At 38.8% G+C, this 18831-nt stretch overlaps 1 protein-coding gene across 5 annotated transcripts in view; it reads left to right on the top strand.

The window, feature by feature from the left end:
* Positions 1–18831, top strand: part of LOC149544215 (protein HESO1-like) — a 112799-nt gene that overhangs the window by 12383 nt on the left and 81585 nt on the right. For all 5 annotated transcript variants that reach the window (XM_089798732.1, XM_089798730.1, XM_089798731.1 and 2 more), the window contains exon 2: positions 8006–8709. In XM_089798732.1, coding sequence (XP_089654858.1) covers positions 8484–8709 — 226 coding nt within the window. In that variant the 5' untranslated portion in view covers positions 8006–8483. The remainder of the gene's footprint in view (positions 1–8005; positions 8710–18831) is intronic.

Below are 18831 nucleotides of genomic sequence, written 5' to 3'. Positions count from 1 at the left end.
TATCAGGCAGATAAGAAACCATTTAGAGATTCACGGCCTGCACAGAAAGCCAATACGACACAGAACAAAGGAGGGACCTCATCTAAAACTCCTTGGATGAATCAGGAGACGAGGAATGAATTGAGGAGGAAAAAGTTGTGTTTTTCCTGCAAAGAACCATGGGAACCAGGACACCGTTGCATGGGTAAAAGAAAGGTTCATTTGATTGAGGTGACTTCTGAGTTAGGAGATGAGGAGGTTCCTGATACTGATATTGAGGATAATACAGAGGATGTTGAGCATTTTCCGACACAGTTGGAGTTAGACACCACTGAGCCTGTGGCATCAGCTAAAGTAGCTATGGCTACCCTCTCCAGTTATCCTAAGTTTCATGCCTTCCGGTTGAAAGGTACACTTAAGGGTAAGCGGATCACCAGTTTGGTAGACACAGGTGCTACGCATAACTTTATTGATCAAAAATTAGTTGAGAGGCGTGGCTTATAGTACGAGGAGTTTGGTGGTTTTGGAGTGAAGGTGGCTAATGGTGCCATTTTGGGTTGTACCAAGCGGATTCCACAGCTTAGTATTCAGATGGGAGATTATACTTTGACTGATGACTTCTATGTGCTTCCCATAGAAGATTATGATGTGGTTTTGGGCATGCAGTGGTTACAGGGTATTGGGCGTTACATTATTGATCACCACTGTATGCAGTTAGAGTTTCTTTCTGGCGGGCAGAAGGTGATTTTGAGGGCAGCGTCAGATGGTGGACCCAGTGAGGTACTTAGCATAATGGAGAGTCAGTCTCTATATGCTAAGCTTTCCAAATGTGAGTTTGGATTGGGGGAGGTGTTATATTTGGGTCATGTGATCAGTGCTGAGGGGGTGAAGGTGCATGAAGAGAAGATTTAGACGATTCAGAATTGGCCTGTCCCTCGGAACATTACTGAGTTACGAGGGTTCCCTGGATTGTGTGCTTATTATAGAAGATTTGTAAAGGGTTTCTCACAGTTGGCAGCACCTTTGACAGATCTCACAAAGAAAGGATCGATCAGATGGACAGAACAAGCACAGGGGGTCTTTGATAGACTCAAGGAAATTATGAGTACTTGCCCTGTTTTGGCACTACCTGATTTCTCGCAGCCATTTGTCCTGGAGTATGATGCGTCGGGCTTGGGTATAGGAGCGGTGTTGATGCAGAATAGACACCCCATTGCCTATGAGAGCAGGAAGTTGCAAAACAATGAAAAGTTGTACTCTACCTATGATAAGGAAATGTTGGCTATTATGCATGCGTTAGCCAAGCTTAGACAGTATCTTGTTGGCAGTAAATTTGTGGTGAGAACAGACCATAACAATCTGAAGTATTTCCTAAATCAAACCGAGCTCAATGATCGACAACAAAAATGGGTTAGCAAAATTCAGGCTTATGACTTTGATATCGAATTCATAAAGGGGAAGAATAATACTGTGGCTGATGCACTCTCTAGGAAACCTTCATTGGCTGCCCTATGTTCATTGAGCGAGATTTCAGCAGATTGGAAGGCTCAACTTTTAGTTGAATACTCCAAAGATCAGCATGCTTGTGAGATTATGGAGGTATTGATAGTGGATGACAGATACAGTGTGGTAGATGATATTATCTACTATAAAGATAGGGTTTACCTTGTTCCAGGTTCTCAGTTGAAGGAACAAATTTTGCATGCTCTCCATGATATTCCTACAGCCGGACACTCAGGATATGGTAAGACTTATAGGGCGGTACGTGAGAGATTCTCTTGGAAGGGTCTCAAAGATGATGTTTTACGCCATGTCCATGAGTGTATGACTTGTCAGCAGAACAAGTCGGAGCATACCTACCCAGCGGGATTATTGCAGCCCTTGCCTATACCGGAACAGAAGTGCACAGGGATCTCCATGGATTTCATTACAGGTCTTCCTTGGGTTCGGGGGAAAGATTGCATCTATGTTGTTGTGGATAGGCTAACGAAGTATGCCCACTTCTTTCCATTTGCATTAGATTTTACAGCATCGCAGGTGGTTGAGTTGTTCTTCAGGGAGGTGTTTTTTAGACTTCATGGTCTTCCCAAGACCATTGTGAGTGATAGGGTCAGCAGATTCATGAGTTCCTTCTGGCAGGAACTTTTTACACTAGCTTGTACTTTGTTAACACCTAGTACTAGTTACCACCCTCAAACGGATGGGCAGACAGAAATAGTTAACAAATGGGTTGAGGGATATTTGCGTAACTATGTGTCAGGGCAGCAAAAAGCATGGGTGCGTTGGCTGCAGTTGGGTGAGTATTGTTATAATACTACGCATCATATGTCCATTGGCATGATGCCTTTCAAAGCTCTCTATGGATATAAGGCATTATCTTTCACTGATTTGGCATTTGGTGACAATAGAGTTCCCTTGGCTCAAGATTGGTTACACGAGAACCAGGATGTCATGAGATCTCTTAGCGAGAATTTGCGACAGGCCCAAAATCAGCAAAAGATGTACGCTGACAGGCACAGGATTGAGAGGGCATTTGAGGTGGATGATATGGTCTTTCTGCGTTTACAACCATATTGGCAGAGCACCCTAAAAAGGGGGGGAGCTGAGAAGCTCAAACCACGTTTTTATGGTCCATACAGGATACTCAGGTGAGTGGGAGAGGTTGCATATGAGGTTGAGTTACCACATGGCAGCAAAGTTCATAATGTATTTCATGTATCTTGCTTGAAAAAGGCCCTTGGACAGCATATTATAGATTCACCCGAATTACCTCCTATGGATGAGGAAGGTAAATTGATTTTGGTCCCTGATGAGATTCTTGAGGTGAGGGAACGGCGGCTGAGAAGCTGGGTGATTCGAGAGTATTTGGTTCGATGGAGAGATCTTCCCATAGAGGATGCCACCTGGGAGGGTGAGAACATTTTACAGCATCCTGCATTACAGTTGCTTGTGGGCAAGCATCTCCGAGAGGGGAGGACTGTCATGTCCCCACTCTAGCTCAGTCTAACAGAGACATGTGAGTCAGCTTATTATGGGGTCTTGTAGGCTGACAGGGTTGGATAGAGACCCAGTATGGTTATTCAGTGTTGGGGACTTGGTTTTCTGGTGGGTATTGATCAGTTGGGTGACGTTCTTTGTTTTTAGGAGGTAGTTCCTACATTTATGGGGTTCATTCCTACTTTTTAGGAGGTATAATCATGCCCAGGGCTGGGTTTCCATGAGATGACCCTTTGGGTTCAGTTTCAGAGGGATAGGGCTTGTTTCCTAAATTTTAGGAGCATCCCTAGATTTTAGGGATGAGACTGCCAGTGGATCCTTGATTTTCGACTTCAGTCACAGACAGGTGACAGGATGATTTTATGGTTTGTGATGTTAGTTGGGCAGTTTGTGGCTATTTGGGTTTTATTTTTAATATTTCCTAAGTTAGCGTTTAATATTTAAATAAGGCTAAGTTAATAGCCATTTTGGAGTAATAAGGGAATTTTGGCCTCATCTGGATGTGTATCCCATCTTATGATAGCTCGTTGGAAAGGTCTTGAAATTCTCTAAATCTTCCTCTTTGGTCTCAGGGCAATTCGGTGAGTGGATTTATTACTATGGTGGAAAAAGGTCATTTTCTAGTGACATGGTCACTTTAAAATAAGATTTAATTCATTTTTATAGCCAACGCCAATTGGGGGTCACTTTAGGGTTTGAATTGCTTTGCAAGGGGTTATAAGGAGATGGGCGCCATTTCTCATCATTATGCATATTTTTCAAACACTTCTTTTCAGATTTGCTCTGCTTGAGCGATTTGCATTCTGGGACGCAAACCCCAGGGTAATTGCTGGCTGGGACGTAACCCTCAGCAGCATTGGGTATTTACTGGCTGGGACGTAACCCTCAGCAGTATTTGGTCTTGGAATTTTCAGTGGTATCAACTGTTATCAAGGAAGGAGGACGCCATTTCAGCTTGGGTCTGCAGTATTGTTTAGCTGGGCACGATTATTGGTACATGGGAAAGTGAGCCTTGCAGCAGTAGCCGCCATTTGCAGCACTTTGAAATATAGAGAGTTGGATAATCAGCAGCTGACGTTTGCATGTTCACAGTCCTTTCCATCAGCCAGTTTGGCGTCATTGTTAAGGAAAATGTACTGGATCCTTTATTTGGCTCTATAATTCAGAGATCTGCTTGGTACGATTTGTATCAATTTTGATTTTGCTGCATATTGTTATTTATTTTCAAACTCTTTTCATATCATTTGCTCCTCATTTCTATGTTGAATAATCATCAAAAACGCAAAAACAAACAAACTCTTCTGCATTTCCGTCTAGTTCTGCAAGAAAACAAAACTTTAATAAACGAGAAAAAAAAATTAAAAAGAAAAAATATAATAAAGCTACAACAGATTAGCAGGAGAGATCCATCAGGGATCTTTCAGCTGAAGCAAAGGGGCTCTTACTAGGCCTAATATGCCCTATTTCCAACAATTCCTTAATTTCCTTCTCTATCTCATCCTTATGTTTCTTAGGATGACGATAGGGAGTAATCATGACTGGTTTGGCTCCCTCTTCGAGCTCAATAACATGCTCTATCCCCCTGTTAGGAGGAACCCCATGCGAAATCTCGCCAAATACCTTAGTGTGCCTATCAAGTATCTCCTGGATATCTGGTGGATGACTCTTCACCTATGGCTCTTGTGAAGTTGGCATAGTGAAGCATTTTGCTGCCCACTCTATGTTATTATGCCGAAAAAGTCTTTGCATTCTCCTCAGGGAAACTACTCTGCAACTCCCATCTAAAAGTCCTCTAAGTACAATAGTTCTTCTCTTATGCTGAAACCTCATCTTCAATTTTGCTAGGGTAAGTGTGAACTATACTAGTGAGGGCATCCATATCATGCTGAGGATGACATCATAGTCGCCCATGTCTACCACATAGAACTCATCTTCCAACTCATAGCCATCTCCAAACCTGATGTGAAGATTAGATATCTTCCGAGTGCATAATAGTTTATCACCATTAGCTACCATGACTCTAAATCTGGCGTGCTCCTCGGTCTGTAGACCTCTCTTGGCTACCAATTGTGCATCTATAAAATTATGTGTAGCCCCAGTGTCAATGAGTGAGATCACTTTCTGCCCTTGGATAGTACCCCTGACATTAAATGTGATTGCCTTCTAAGCCCCCGTTAATTGTGCTAATGACTCCTCATCCTTAGGAATGCTGCTCTCCTCTGTAGTGCTATCTTCATTTGAATCAGAGTGCTGATCCTCCATCTCTGACTATGACTCTTTTGCTGAGAAATACTCCATTTGATTTGCCTTAGCCTTGAGAGGACACTTATGAGATAAATCCCAAGGCTCTCTACAATGAAAACATAACTTCTTCTTTCTTAAATCATTCAAGGTGTCATTATCCAACTTATCTCTTTTTGGCTGAGCATCCTTGTGAAAAGTTTTTTTGTCCTTCTCCTTGTCCTTTTTTGTATAAGAATCACTGTGCTGAAATCTGCTCCTTAATGAAGAAGGTGCTAAGTCACGAGCCTTTTTAGTGGCCTCTTGCAACGTACTGAGGTCATCCCTCTTGACCCAACCTCGCAAGGGTTCTGAGAGTCCATCCATAAACAACACTACCAACCTCCTCTTTGAAATATCTGTGACCAACATAGCTAACCTCTGAAACTCACTGATATACATCTCAACTAATCCCCACTACTTGAGTTGTGCCAACTCCTTAAACTGTAATTCAGGATCCTTGGTATCAAATCTCTCTATGAGCTTCTCAGTGAACTTCTTGTAAGCTGTGATTTGATTATGTCCCAAGGTTACCATGCCATGGTGCCACCACTCATGTGCCAGTCCATCCAAGTGAATAGCTACATACTTTATAGCCTCCTTTTCAGGCATAGGATTCAGCTGCAAGTATGTATCCATCTTCTGCACCCAAGCTCGTGCGGTTATCTTCCCTGAAGCATCATAATAAGGTAAAGAAAGTTTCCCAACTTTCTTTCTCAGCTCAAAGTTTTGACCTCTTCCTCCTGATCTAGACATGTGTCTCATCCTCAAGTCCAAGTAATCTCTGAGAGAAATGTCTGCCTGAAACTCCGGTCCACTAGCCTCCCAATCCCTCCTGAGCTGATCTTGTAACTCTGTAATCTGCGGTTCATTAATCAGTTGAACTAGATCTCTGGGTGGGAAGGTGGGTAGAAGAGGTCTCGAGTTGGCTGTTCGAGCTGGGCGTGCAACATGTCAAGTTATTAGCCTCATTCCCATTGTTGTCATGTCCATTATTATCATTAATGTTGCCTCAGCCTCCATTGTCATTGCCCCTATTATTGTTGTTTCCATTGTTGGCATCACTTGGATTAATATTGATGCCCATTTGTCTAGCCATTAGCTGCAACATCATATTCATTCACCTATTCTGCTCCTATTGCATCATATCCATTTGCCTATTCTGCTCCTCTAATATATCTAGTAACCTGAATATTACATTTTCCTGATCTGGACCGATATTTCTATCATCTCGGTCACCCATACTACTGTCTTGTTCAAAGAATATCTTCTCTGTATTTGTATGATTGGATTGTATGTCCCTCTGCACGGATGAACTACCTTGTTTGTTCTGCAAGTCTGAACTCCTACTTTGTCTTGCTCTGGTATTGCGGAAATTATAAAGCCCTTGTCGCATGCTCAAAGATAGATGCTGAACATCTCCATAGGATGGCAGGACTTATAGTTCTGATACCACTGTAGTGGGCACCCTGGAAATGCCCAAGAACTAAACCAATTGTTGAAAGCGATTTTAATGTCTTTGCATAGGTTTCAATGCATAGGTTTCAATCTACATAACATGAGCAAGAAGGAATTTATGCAAATTGAATATTGAACTGCCGCTGAAATAATATTAGTTCTCAAAATGATAAATCAAATACATAGTAATGTATTCCAAAGGCCAAACCCCAAGGGAATGATGTCTAGAATGTTACAAGAGAGGATGAACGTCCTCTAATGCCAAGACCAAATCTCTGACTCACACCTCCAAGCTTTTATCAAATGCAATTCACAATCATCCAATGCTCAACAATGACTCTCCCTCCTCTATTTATGCTTTTCCTACACCCTTCTAGAAGGAAATCAAATATTAATTAATTGCAAGTACTAGAAGCTTCCCCCTTCCAATAATTAATGCACTCTCTAGAAACTCCTCCCTTGCAATACAATAATTAATTGTGTTTCTAGAAAATTAAATTACTAGAGGCTTCCCCCTTTCCAATAATTAATACACACTCTAGAAGCTTCTCCCTTGTAATACGGTAATTAATTAAATTAATTAAATAAAAGACGGGGACATTACAATGGCCAAGAGGGATGATATCCACTCTTGGGCCTAGGGTAGAGAATTTCAAATGTCTATGGAAATAATCATTGGGTACACCCACTAATATGGATGGCAAGGAGCCACATGTTGGCTAAGAGGGATGATAACCGATCTAGGGAGTGGGGTAGAGGATTGTTCAAGGCACTCTAATGTGCTCCTCATTCCAGCACTCCTATGGTTGATCTCCATCAATAAATCAAATATAATATTCATAATCCTAGTTGAAACGATTTAATCTTTTAATGCCTCTAATAAATAAGATCTATTTTGTGGATTATGTTTCAATGGTTTCCTAAAATGTTTCAAGATCTCAACCAGGTATGCGATGTTACTATTTCTATTCTACTTGTTACGGTTACTTATAAAACTTTATATGATCTATAACTGTAAGACTATAAATAATTTCTGTGATGTTTTTTTCTGTACAAATAATGTAGGTAAACAATGATATTCAACGACAACTGATTTCAGACTATTTTATGGTATATTGTAGTTGTTTTGACTTTAAATATTTCTCAATTGAGGAAATGTTTTAATTTCCTTATTCAGGAGGAATGCATTAGAGATGTCATCTGGGAAAAATAAATATACTTTTTTAATTTTATGGCATGTAAGATGCATCAGATGATGTCATAATACCAGCAATTGTCCAATGCCTTTCAGGATTAAGGAAACTGGTCCATTTGTGAGTTTGGTTCGCCGTCACTTGATTTGAGTATTGAATGATTCTACATTTGACAAGGAAAGCAATTTCTGGCAGCAGATGCATGTATCAGAAGCATCAATACAGCTAGCAGACTTGCCTTTTTCATCAGCCAGTATTTGATTTTCTCTTGGCATTATTTGGTGGGATGATGGATGCATTTTAACCTTTGCTGAAGAATTTAAATTAGCAACCTCAGTTTATCACTCATTTTCAAGATCTATAAGTTACCATGAAAGAGTGTCTTATGATACATGCCATTGGTTATTGTATCATTCACAAACAGTAGAAACTAAAAGATATGAATAATCAAAGACATTGTTCTCTAGCAGCTGTATACGTGGGATAGAAAGGACAACAACTTTTCAATATCAACCTCAGTTTATCGCTCACACTGAGGGTTATTGTATCATTCACAACCAGTATAAATTGAAAGATATGAATAATCCAGGGCGTTCTTCTGTAGCAGCTGCATCTGTGGGGAGGACAGGACAACAATATTTAGTTCCAAATGGCAATACAGGGTCAGTTGATGGCTGTGCTCTAGAGTTATTACTTCAGAATGTTATATTGCAGATTCAACCTTCACTTGATGATCATGAGAAACGATCAAGGATACTCACAAAAATCACAGCAGTCCTTAAAGATTTAGGGCCATTAAAAGGTAATCTATTATTATTTGAGAAGGTTTTCTGGGAATGTGAAAGAAGAGAATCCTTGTTTTTTGTTTTCTTTCCATGCAGTGATGCTGCTCAATTAACCAAGAAGCTTGAATATTTTTCTTGTTTAGTATTTCTGTTTTGTCTTGCTTGCTTACACTTTACATAAAATATGTTTTAATGATATTGACGAAGATGTATCTGTTCATTATTCATGTAAATACTGAAGTATATAAGCATTCATTTCAGATGAAGACAAGCTGTCTTATCCCTTATTTGGAATTAGAATAATTAACAATATTTTTTTTATGTTGCTCCCAGTTAATAAGCTAAAAAATGTGTTTGTTTAATACATAAATATTAACTTTGTAAAAATATTTTTGGGAAAAATAAAGTAAAATTAAAATAAATAAATAAATGGAGGGCCCCAAAAAGGTAATTATAACGGGAATATTTTCCTCATTGAGCATTCATTTAAGTTATTCTTTGTATCCAATTTAGAATTGAGCGATTTGTTCAATCTAGACCGTCTAGGGGTGAAGACCCTTGGTTTGTTGGGGTTTGAGCTATGGTCCATGAGTTTTGGGGACAAGCATGTGTTTCTGGTACGGGTATGGTTTAGGTCAGTTTTCAGGGTCAGCAGGGTTGACCATTAAAAATAGGGGAATATATATATATATAAGATTGAAAATATGCATATCATAATGTTGATTAACCATTCACCATAGACATTTTAGAAGCTCAATGCACACAAAATTAACAAAATTCAAATGCTTCATTGTCAAAATATGGCATACACATAGCAAAAATGTCCGAAGGCCCCAAGTTCCATGCATAAAATGACATAATATATTGAAATGTAAACAATAAACATACTGTAAGTCTATAACTAAACTACAAGATAGTAAACATAGAAGTTCAACTCCATAATCAGCTATCCATAATAATCATAATCAATAATTTCAAGATACAAGCAAATAGATGGCTGTCCATAAACATCACATGGTAGGTCTAGGATTAGAGGTAGAATCTGAGTCACTAGTAGGATGAGGGTCTTCCTCATCCAATTGAAACCCAAGCAATCCTAGAGGCATGTCATCCTTCTCAACCTGCATAGAATCTTTGAGATTGACAATTCAACATAAGGTTGGGGTTTAATGGTTCTTAGTAGTCTGCTGATCTTGTAGCTACAAATCTCTATGGACCAAGGTTGTTCCTCTTGATTGATTGGATGAAGCTATATGTGGACCAATTCCTCTCTACAGTAGACCATTTCCTCTCTACAGAGAGGAACTGGCAACCTGTGAAAGAATGTGAACGCCAAGTGTTCTCAGCTTTGGTGCATCCTTACCATGCCACCTCCATCTTTCAACAAGGTCAGCTTGAGCTAATGTACCTCTTACCATCCTTGCCTATGGTCCGCTAAAGCTTGGACCATGAAATTGGTGAATGTAAGCCATTGACCCTGAAGTTTAGTGGCATCAACTTGATTGTACATTTTTGCAAGGGCCTTAAAGAAGCCCTTCTTCACCTGAGTTGAACATAAAAAAGGTCTTATTAGATAATGAAGAGATAATCACAAGAGATATAGTTTTCAATTTGAAATTCAAACTGAAAACATGAGATTTGATGATCACCTTCTCATAACTAGATGGAGCCACTCTTCCAAGTCTCAGTGCATGCCATTGGGATTAAGAGCTTAGGTTGGCATTGTAATGTCCCCTCCTTAGATTATTAAGCAAATAGTAGAGGGTTGGCCTATTACACAAGCTCCCATAGGCCATAGCATGGATAGGGGACTCATCCAGAGATTAATGGAGCTATGCATGGGATTTTTGGGCTGTTTTGAGTAGTTTGGGACAATCTCCTAAACTTTAGGAGGGATTCCTTTTTTAAGGTTTGATTGAGAGTTGAGTGTTCCACGCTAGGGGACCTCTAGGATCATTCTAGAGACTTTGATTGTAATTCCTTTTTCATTATGGAGGATCACTATTTTATATGGGAGATTGTCAGTTTGCATGCAGAGGTTGGAGTCGGAATGATCAGTTTATGATTAATCTGGGAAATATTGAATTATTTCTGAAGTTGGATTAAATAAAATAATAATAAAGTGAATTAATATAATCACTTTATATTATAATAAGTAAAATAAAAAGGGTTATTATACATTTCCCTAGGAGTGGGGTTATAAGTTATTAAAAAGGGGGCCACTTTATTAATGATTAATTAGGTCCCATAGTGGTTTGACTAGGAGGGAATAAACTAAAATTTGGTTAAGCTCATTTAAATAAAATTTGAGAAACCAAAAACCCGAAAGCAATTCAAACCATTTGCAGGGAGAAGAGAAAAGTAAAAAAGGAAAGATGGGCTTCACGTTTGAGCATTCCAGATCATGCATTTGAGCAAAAAGAAGGCTTTAGGAATGAAAATTCTTGGAAGTGGAGGAAGTTGGATGAAATTCCAGATTGCCTGACATTAGTTTCATCAATGTTCAGAGGTTTGAATCAGTTTGGCAGTTAGTTTGGTTGAGGATTTTGGATTTAAGACTAGATACAGTGCATATCGGGTTGTTACAATTGCAGTTCTGAGAAGTGGCAACACATATATGCCCAGCCTAGCTGTACTAAACAATATTTGTCTGGGGTTACACTTAACATAATTTGGGTGAAGTTTATTGTTACATCAGATTGATTTGGGCAGATTACCTTCACGAGCTGTAAATGTGGGGTTAGATTAGCATTTTTAAGCAATTAAGAGGTAGCTGTACAACCCCAGGGTAAAACTCCAAGCTCTCCAGGGTGGTTGTGAGGAAGCGATGGGCAAATTCAGAATTGAAGTGGACCAGAACTCACAGAAACAAGCAGCAGATACAAATCCGAGGAGAAGAATCATACACTTGCTGGTTGAGCCTGCTGTAGGCCGTACAACCATAGTACAACTATGATATTAATTTATTTGATGAAATAAAAGAATTCTTTGGTGTAATTCGTCTGTAGTTAATTTCTTTTCAAGAATATTCTCCTTTTTTCAAGCATTGCATTGCAATAATCACTTATTCCAGAAATCAGACAGAGAAAAACACAAAAATGTTGCATATATTGCAAAAAAACAAAAAATTAGACTATTTTACTGAACTGTTGGCCAAAGACAAGTGTACAATCAAAAAATCAGATCTTTTAGCTATATAAAGCAAGGTGTTCATAATGTCTTATTGTCGCATCACAATGGGCCTAAGATGGTCCTCATAAAATCCCAAAGTCGAGTCCCTGCTATAAATAGCTTGCTTGATCTACCTCAACATGCTATCAAAGGTCTCATAAATCTCTCCAAGATTAGCAGAGTCAGTAGCAACATATCTAATAACCTGCACAATAGGCCTGATGGAGGATCAAATATATCTGTAAGTGCAAGCAAGTTAAAAACATCTTAAAAATTAGAATTCTTAATAATAAAATCAGCAAATGCCAAAATCAGAAATTATTTTGTAGAATCAGCAATAACAATTTTCTTCTCATTGTGGACCACCAGTTATTATCAAGAATTCTTTGCTTCACACTTCTTGTCCTTGGTGTTGTTGACTCATGCCTTCTATCCCACTCTATATTGACCACCATCAGTTACAGACTCTCTTGGACCTCATGCATCCTCTCCAACAAAATAAAGTAGCTAGCATATCTAGTCTCAATGGGTTTGCGAAATTTCTTCTTGGAAAATGTCCTTAATAACGCAAGAGATATGTGAGGTCTACAATTTAACATTTGCACATCTCTAGCCCCGGACGTTATTGCCTTTATCTAATGAATTTTCCTAATGTCCTTGAAGGTGTTGTTCTCACTTGCTTAAACTATTCCCCCAATCTGGCAACGAGTCCTGTGTAATGCTCATAACATTAAAAAATATGGAAAAGTTCCCAAAGTTATCCTTCATGAAGAAATTTAATTGAAAGAACTCCAGTTTACTTCTTAGGTTATCTAAAGTTATATCATTCTTGGTCAGTCTTTGTGTTCAACAAGTTTGCAACTATGTATGAGATTCCTTGCTGAGTATTTCTGACAACATTTCTCAACTGATTCCTCATTAAAACTTTCAAACATTTTCTCTGCCATGATTATTCTACTTTACCAATGGGCAAAATCATGCACTTCTCCTTCTCTATCACTCCATTGACCAACATCTGCTTGAGAGGTTCCATTTAATCATGCAGATGTGAGATTTTAATCTTGAGAGATATGCTCATCATCCCACGACTCATCTATACATTATATTTTGGAAAGTGGTTAATGCCCTTTCCCATATTTGTACCAAGTCCTCAACAAATTCGTATGCCTCTTTCTAGATGTCTTCTATCCAAGCCTTTGTACTTTGACAAATTTGAGTCACTCTCAATACCTTTCACTGACATAGGTGGAAGAATAGTAGGAGGAACAAAAGTATAACTTTCTTTCCTCATTGGATGGGAATAGTTGTTTAGATATTCACTCAAAGCTTTGTTCTCACCTTTCACATTTTGGTATATTCCTTGTAACTTCCTCATCTTCTCCTTCATTGCTTGTGTAGAAGCCTCAAACTCTTTAATGACTTGCTTCCTAGAGGCGTGTTCTAGATGTAATTTAGTCACATTGTACTCATTTGCAACAATTTGGGCCTAAGTATTATTAACTATTGGTTTGCAATTTGTAATGCCCTGGATCTAGATTCACCCCCAATGAACTTTGTGAACTTTTTTGCCATGCCTTACTCTTTTGGCTCATTAGCTAAGTTCAAGATTTTTTGTAATTTCGATGCTGGGTCAATATTGTTTCCATGACTCCTTTGCAACCTTTGTCTTTACCAATTTTGAATGGCAACACACTGTTCATGGACTAGCAATTGTTCTTGTCCCTATACCATTCTTTTATTAATTTTGTTGATTTTCCAAACCACGGCAAATGTAATAGCACTGCTATATGTTGGTATGTGCTTTCCAAATGGCAGCGTCCTCTTGTATTTGTACAAGGAATAAACCGAGAAGAGATATGTCCCTTTATGGGGCATGTCTATTTATTAATATAGTGGAATACTTAATTATAGTTCTGTATATATATATATTTGTATGTGTGTGTCTATATATATATATATATATATATATGAATCATTGTAATTATATTAAATTCTCTTTGATCTCACAAGTTTATCCTACTAAAGCTACTAGAACATCAACACTCCCTCTTAGCTAGGGAGGATAAACACAAGAAACGTATTACACCATTGGTAATATTAGGTATGACAAATTTTAAAGATATCTGCCATTTTGATATCACATTTGATATCACGAGTATTGGTCTACCAAAATATGAACACATGATATTCACCAAATAATCTAAGTAACATTGTGATATCAAGAGTTTTGGTCTTCCACAATATCAACACATTATATTCTCCAATTACTCAATAAGGTTTGATATCACATTTGATATCATGAGTATTGGTCTCCTAGAATACATAATATTCACCAATTACTCAATAAGGTTTGATATTACATATGATATCATGAGTATTAATCTTCCAGAATATTAATGATATTCACCAAATACTGTGTAATGACCTTCCAGCATGTTGAGATGCAAGATATTCACCAAGTACTATGAGTAATTGCCTCCCAGAACATCAAGTCGCATGATATTCACAAAATACTCCGTGTAATGGTCCTCCAGAATATCAATTTGCACAACATTCACCATGTACTCAAAAAAATGTTTATAAGGTATGTGCACATGCATTCTCATAATGCTTACCATATAAACAATCACCATGTAAAGTATAATTCACCTATTACTCACTAAGGTTTGATATCACATATGATATCACGAGTATTTATCACCTAATACTCTTTGAGTAATGACCTTCCAATATGTTGAGATGCAAGATATTCGCCAAGTACTATGAGTAATGGCCTCCTAGAACATCAAGTCACATGATATTCACCAAGTACTCTGTGTAATGGTCCTTCAGAACATCAATTTGCATACCATTCACCATTTACTCAAGAAAATGTTTATAAGATAGGTGCACACACATTTTCATAACGCTTACCATATAAAAAATCACCATGTAAAGTATAATCTATCATGATTTGCATAGACATTGTAAGATATCCATCATACTAGAAAATTAAGTTATTGCAAGATTGCCACCTTTCATTTATTACATTAATAGATAAGTCGTCTATTATTAGTTAATGGTTATCTATTGTAAATATCTAGTTAGCTTTAGTTTGCTTTCGTTTTTTGCTTTCTCTATTCTCTAGAATAGAATGTTTCTATTGTTTCTTAAGGAAATATCGATTCATTATTTTGAATAAATTGACTGTCTGGTCTCAATTAATAACAAGCAAGTATTAACCAGTTATTTCCGTAATATGGTATCAAAGCCAATACTTCAATTTTTTTCGAAAATTTTATAATTTCTTTGGAAATTATTTGCTCTAAAATTTTTGAAACTATTTCTGATTTTTTCTTTCTCAACTGACTGATAAGGGTTTTCTGCTTTGAGAAGTTCGTTGTTGCTTGTTCTTAAGTAAGGTTTCAAGAGATTGAAAAATTGAAATTCTAGAAGTTGTTTTTTTTGCCCCTCATTTTCAAAATGCGATTTCGTTGGTCGTCTAAAAATAACTGCAATTTTTCATTGTTATAAACTGCAATTTTTCTCGTCTTTGCTGTGCACTGAGTTTGCTCATGATTTCCTTTGCCAATTGTGTCTGCAACTCGTAATTTTCCTCAACTCGTGTCGGGTATTTTCTCCTACACATTTGGAGCTGCAAACATCTGCTAAACATTCATTTTTTCGTCTCAATCTTGTCGCGACCTCCACCCATCAGCTATTGTCCTAAATCCGCTTGGTTCTTGGTCTGGTTTTGCCAAGTTTTTTCTCAATTCTGCCATTATTTGGAGCTTGTTTTGCTGTCGGATAGGGTTTTGTCCGAAATCCTAATTTTTGGGTTCGAAACAAATTTTTGATTTTAGATTCTTGGTGGGTTTTCGAGAGCTCAACTGTGTTGTTTGTTTTGTTGGGTGCCTCGATTTTTGAGCGAGCAGATCTAGAAATCGATAGCATATTCTCTCTAGGTTTTTCAAGCCCTCTTCTGAGTCACTCCGATTTTTTTCGGTCTTCTGTATTTTTACCTCGAAGAACGTGCCTTCACAGATTTTCACTGTTTTTCATTGAAAAACATGCCATGGCATCTCTGACAAACATTTTGCTCGAGCATAACTTCAAATTCAATGGTTGAAATTATGGCCCCTGGAAGTAGCGGATCATCACAATTTTTGAATATCGGAACACTGATCAACTTGTTCTGGGTGTTATGAAGCGTCCGACTTCTCCAGGTCTTGATCAAGATACATGGGATTTGAATAATCGAGAGGCAGTGTTGCTACCCAAATTATCTGTGGCTGATGATCAGCTTTCTCAAATTCCATCCGGTAAGATAGCTGTCGAGATCTGGACACATCTCAAAGGTCTTCATGAGACTTCTGACATAAGCAGAGTCTTCCTTCTAAAAAACACTATGTTTTCTATTGTCATGGATGAGCACACCTCGCTCCAGGCACACCTGAATTGGATTCAAGAAATCTGTGATCAGTTACTTGCCATCGGTCGCAAGATGAAGAGGATATTGTGGTTATCACTCTTCGGAGTTTACCAAAATCCTATGAGCATTTTATCGAGACTCAACATCACATCTTCTCGTGTTGATTTGAAGTTCATTGATCTCTGCACACTGCTGCTTCAACAAGATCGGTGGAAACAATAGTTCGGTAGCAGCTCCAGTGCCACCTCTACAGAGCAAGCCTTTACTGTGAAATCCTTTCAGAAGGATAAACGCAAGTTTCAGCAGCCATCTCAGCAGAAGTCTTCTACTCCAGCATCAGATGGTTCCTGAAAGAAGAACATTCAATGGAACTACTGCCACAAGTTTGGACACATGAAGGTTGAATGTAGGAAATACTTAGTTGCACAGTCTAAGGAATCAGATTCGCAACCCAAAGAAAACAATGCAGAGCACACTAAGCAGGTGGAATCTACCTTTTACGCCTTCATGGCTAAAAGACCTATAGATCATGTGAAGTCGTCTGCCTGGTACATTGATTCAGGTGCCTCTCATCATTTCACTCATCGCAGAGACTGGTTTACTGACTACCAACCTTATTCAGACTATGTTATTTTTGGTGGCGGAGAAGAGTACACAGTTGTCGGTAAAGGCAACATTTAGATTCAGTCTGTTGGGAGGAATCTCATATTCCTTGATGTGTAGTACGTTCCAGGGATGGAACTAAATCTACTCTCAGTTAGTCAGTTGCTGCAACATTCTCTACACTTGGTAGTCACCTTCAATTCACATCAGTGCACCATCACTGATCGGGCACCTAAGTCTACTGTTGCAGTGGGTCTTGAGGATCATGGTCTTTTCAGACTTACTGATTTTGGTGATTTCCAGGACTCAGCTATGGCTTCTCAACGGTCTTCTGTTAGCACATTTTTGCATCAGTGATATGGGCACTTAAATGTGCATTATCTCTCATAGCTTGCACGGGATGAGCTTGTTCTTGGATTGCCAGAGATTCAAAATCAACAGCTTGGAGTTTGTGATGCATGCCAGGTTGGGAAGCAACATTGCACACCTTTTACCAGTGGCGACTCATGGCACGCTTCTCAGATGCTTTAGCTTGTACATGCCGATATCTGCGGTCCTATGGCCACTTCTGTTCTTGGGTCCAGGTATTTTCTGTTGTTTGTTGATGATTTTAGTAGAAAAATGTGGGTGTATTTCCTTCAAAAGAAATCAGATGCATTTCCTGTATTTCAGAAGTTTAAACCTTTAGTTGAAATAGAGTCTGGGAAATCTATTATTACTCTTAAATCAGATAATGGAGGGGGGGGGGATTTTGTTTTAATGTTTTCTCCAGCTTCTTGGATACACATGGCATCAAACACCAATTAACCACACCCCACATGCCACAACAAAATAGTGTAGTTGAATGTCAGAACAGGACAATCACCGAGATGGCTCAATCCATGCTCGAACATAGACATGTTCCGAAGCAGTTAACATTGCAGTTTATTTGTTGAACCGGTCACCCATAGTGGCAGTCAAAGGTAAAACTCCGAAAGAGGCTTGGTTAGGTTGCAAGCCCAGAATCAGTCACCTGAAGGTTTTTGGCTCCCTTTCTTTTGTTTGGATCCTTGATGCATCACGCACCAAGTTGGATGCCAAGAGTCAGAAACTCATGCTTGCTGGATATAGCAGTCTTCACAAAGCCTACTGCCTGATCGATGTTGAGACATCTCGTCTCATCTATAGTCGTGATGTAGTCTTTGATGAGCAGTGAGGACCTTTCATGCCTATTTCTCCTATTCCTGATCCAACAGACCATCCTATGCAGGCTCATGCTTTGGGAGTTCGGCTTCCATTAGGTCTACCTGATGGGAGGGCTCCAGTAGCTCCTTCAGCTCCAATTATACCAGTGATACCTATATAGACACCTTCGGCTTCTCCTGCAGGATCACCTTGCTTTGTAGATGCTTCACCTGAGTTTGATCTAGATTCTTCTAATGAGGATCTTGCTGATCAAGCATCTCCTGGCATTAATGTTGGTCATTCTCCTATCCAACCTAAGTGGTAGGCTAAGACACTTGCTGATCTTCGTGATGATGAGCTCATTGATGGGAGAATTGCTTGGAAAAAGAGCAAAGCTATAGATACTGTTAACTTTGCTCACATGGCTAACATTCATAGTGTGTTTGAACCTCAAACATATTCTGAGGCTAAAGGAATTCTAGAGTGGGAACAAGCCATGACATCTGAACACCAGAGCCTGCTGAAGAACAACACCTGGGTCCTTTTTGATCTTCCACTAGGGAAGAAACCCATTGGCTGCAAATGGTTCTACAAAATCATATACAAATCGGATGGTACTTTAGATAAGTATAAGGCTCATTTAGTGGCAAAGAGCTTTTCTCTGCGTTAGGGCATTGATTATGAGGAGACCTTTGCTCCTATTGCAAAGCACCATCAGATTAGTCGTAGCCATGGTAGCACAGTTTGGCTGGAAGGTCCATCAGATGGACGTCAAGAGTGCTTTCTTGAA

The sequence above is a fragment of the Cupressus sempervirens genome, chromosome 8, assembly GCF_028749045.1.
Source record: "Cupressus sempervirens isolate cs-2001-9-10 chromosome 8, ASM2874904v1, whole genome shotgun sequence".
Lineage (NCBI taxonomy): Eukaryota > Viridiplantae > Streptophyta > Pinopsida > Cupressales > Cupressaceae > Cupressus > Cupressus sempervirens.
Note: the sequence above shows the minus strand (reverse complement) of the source record. Positions and strands in the feature narration are given on the sequence as shown.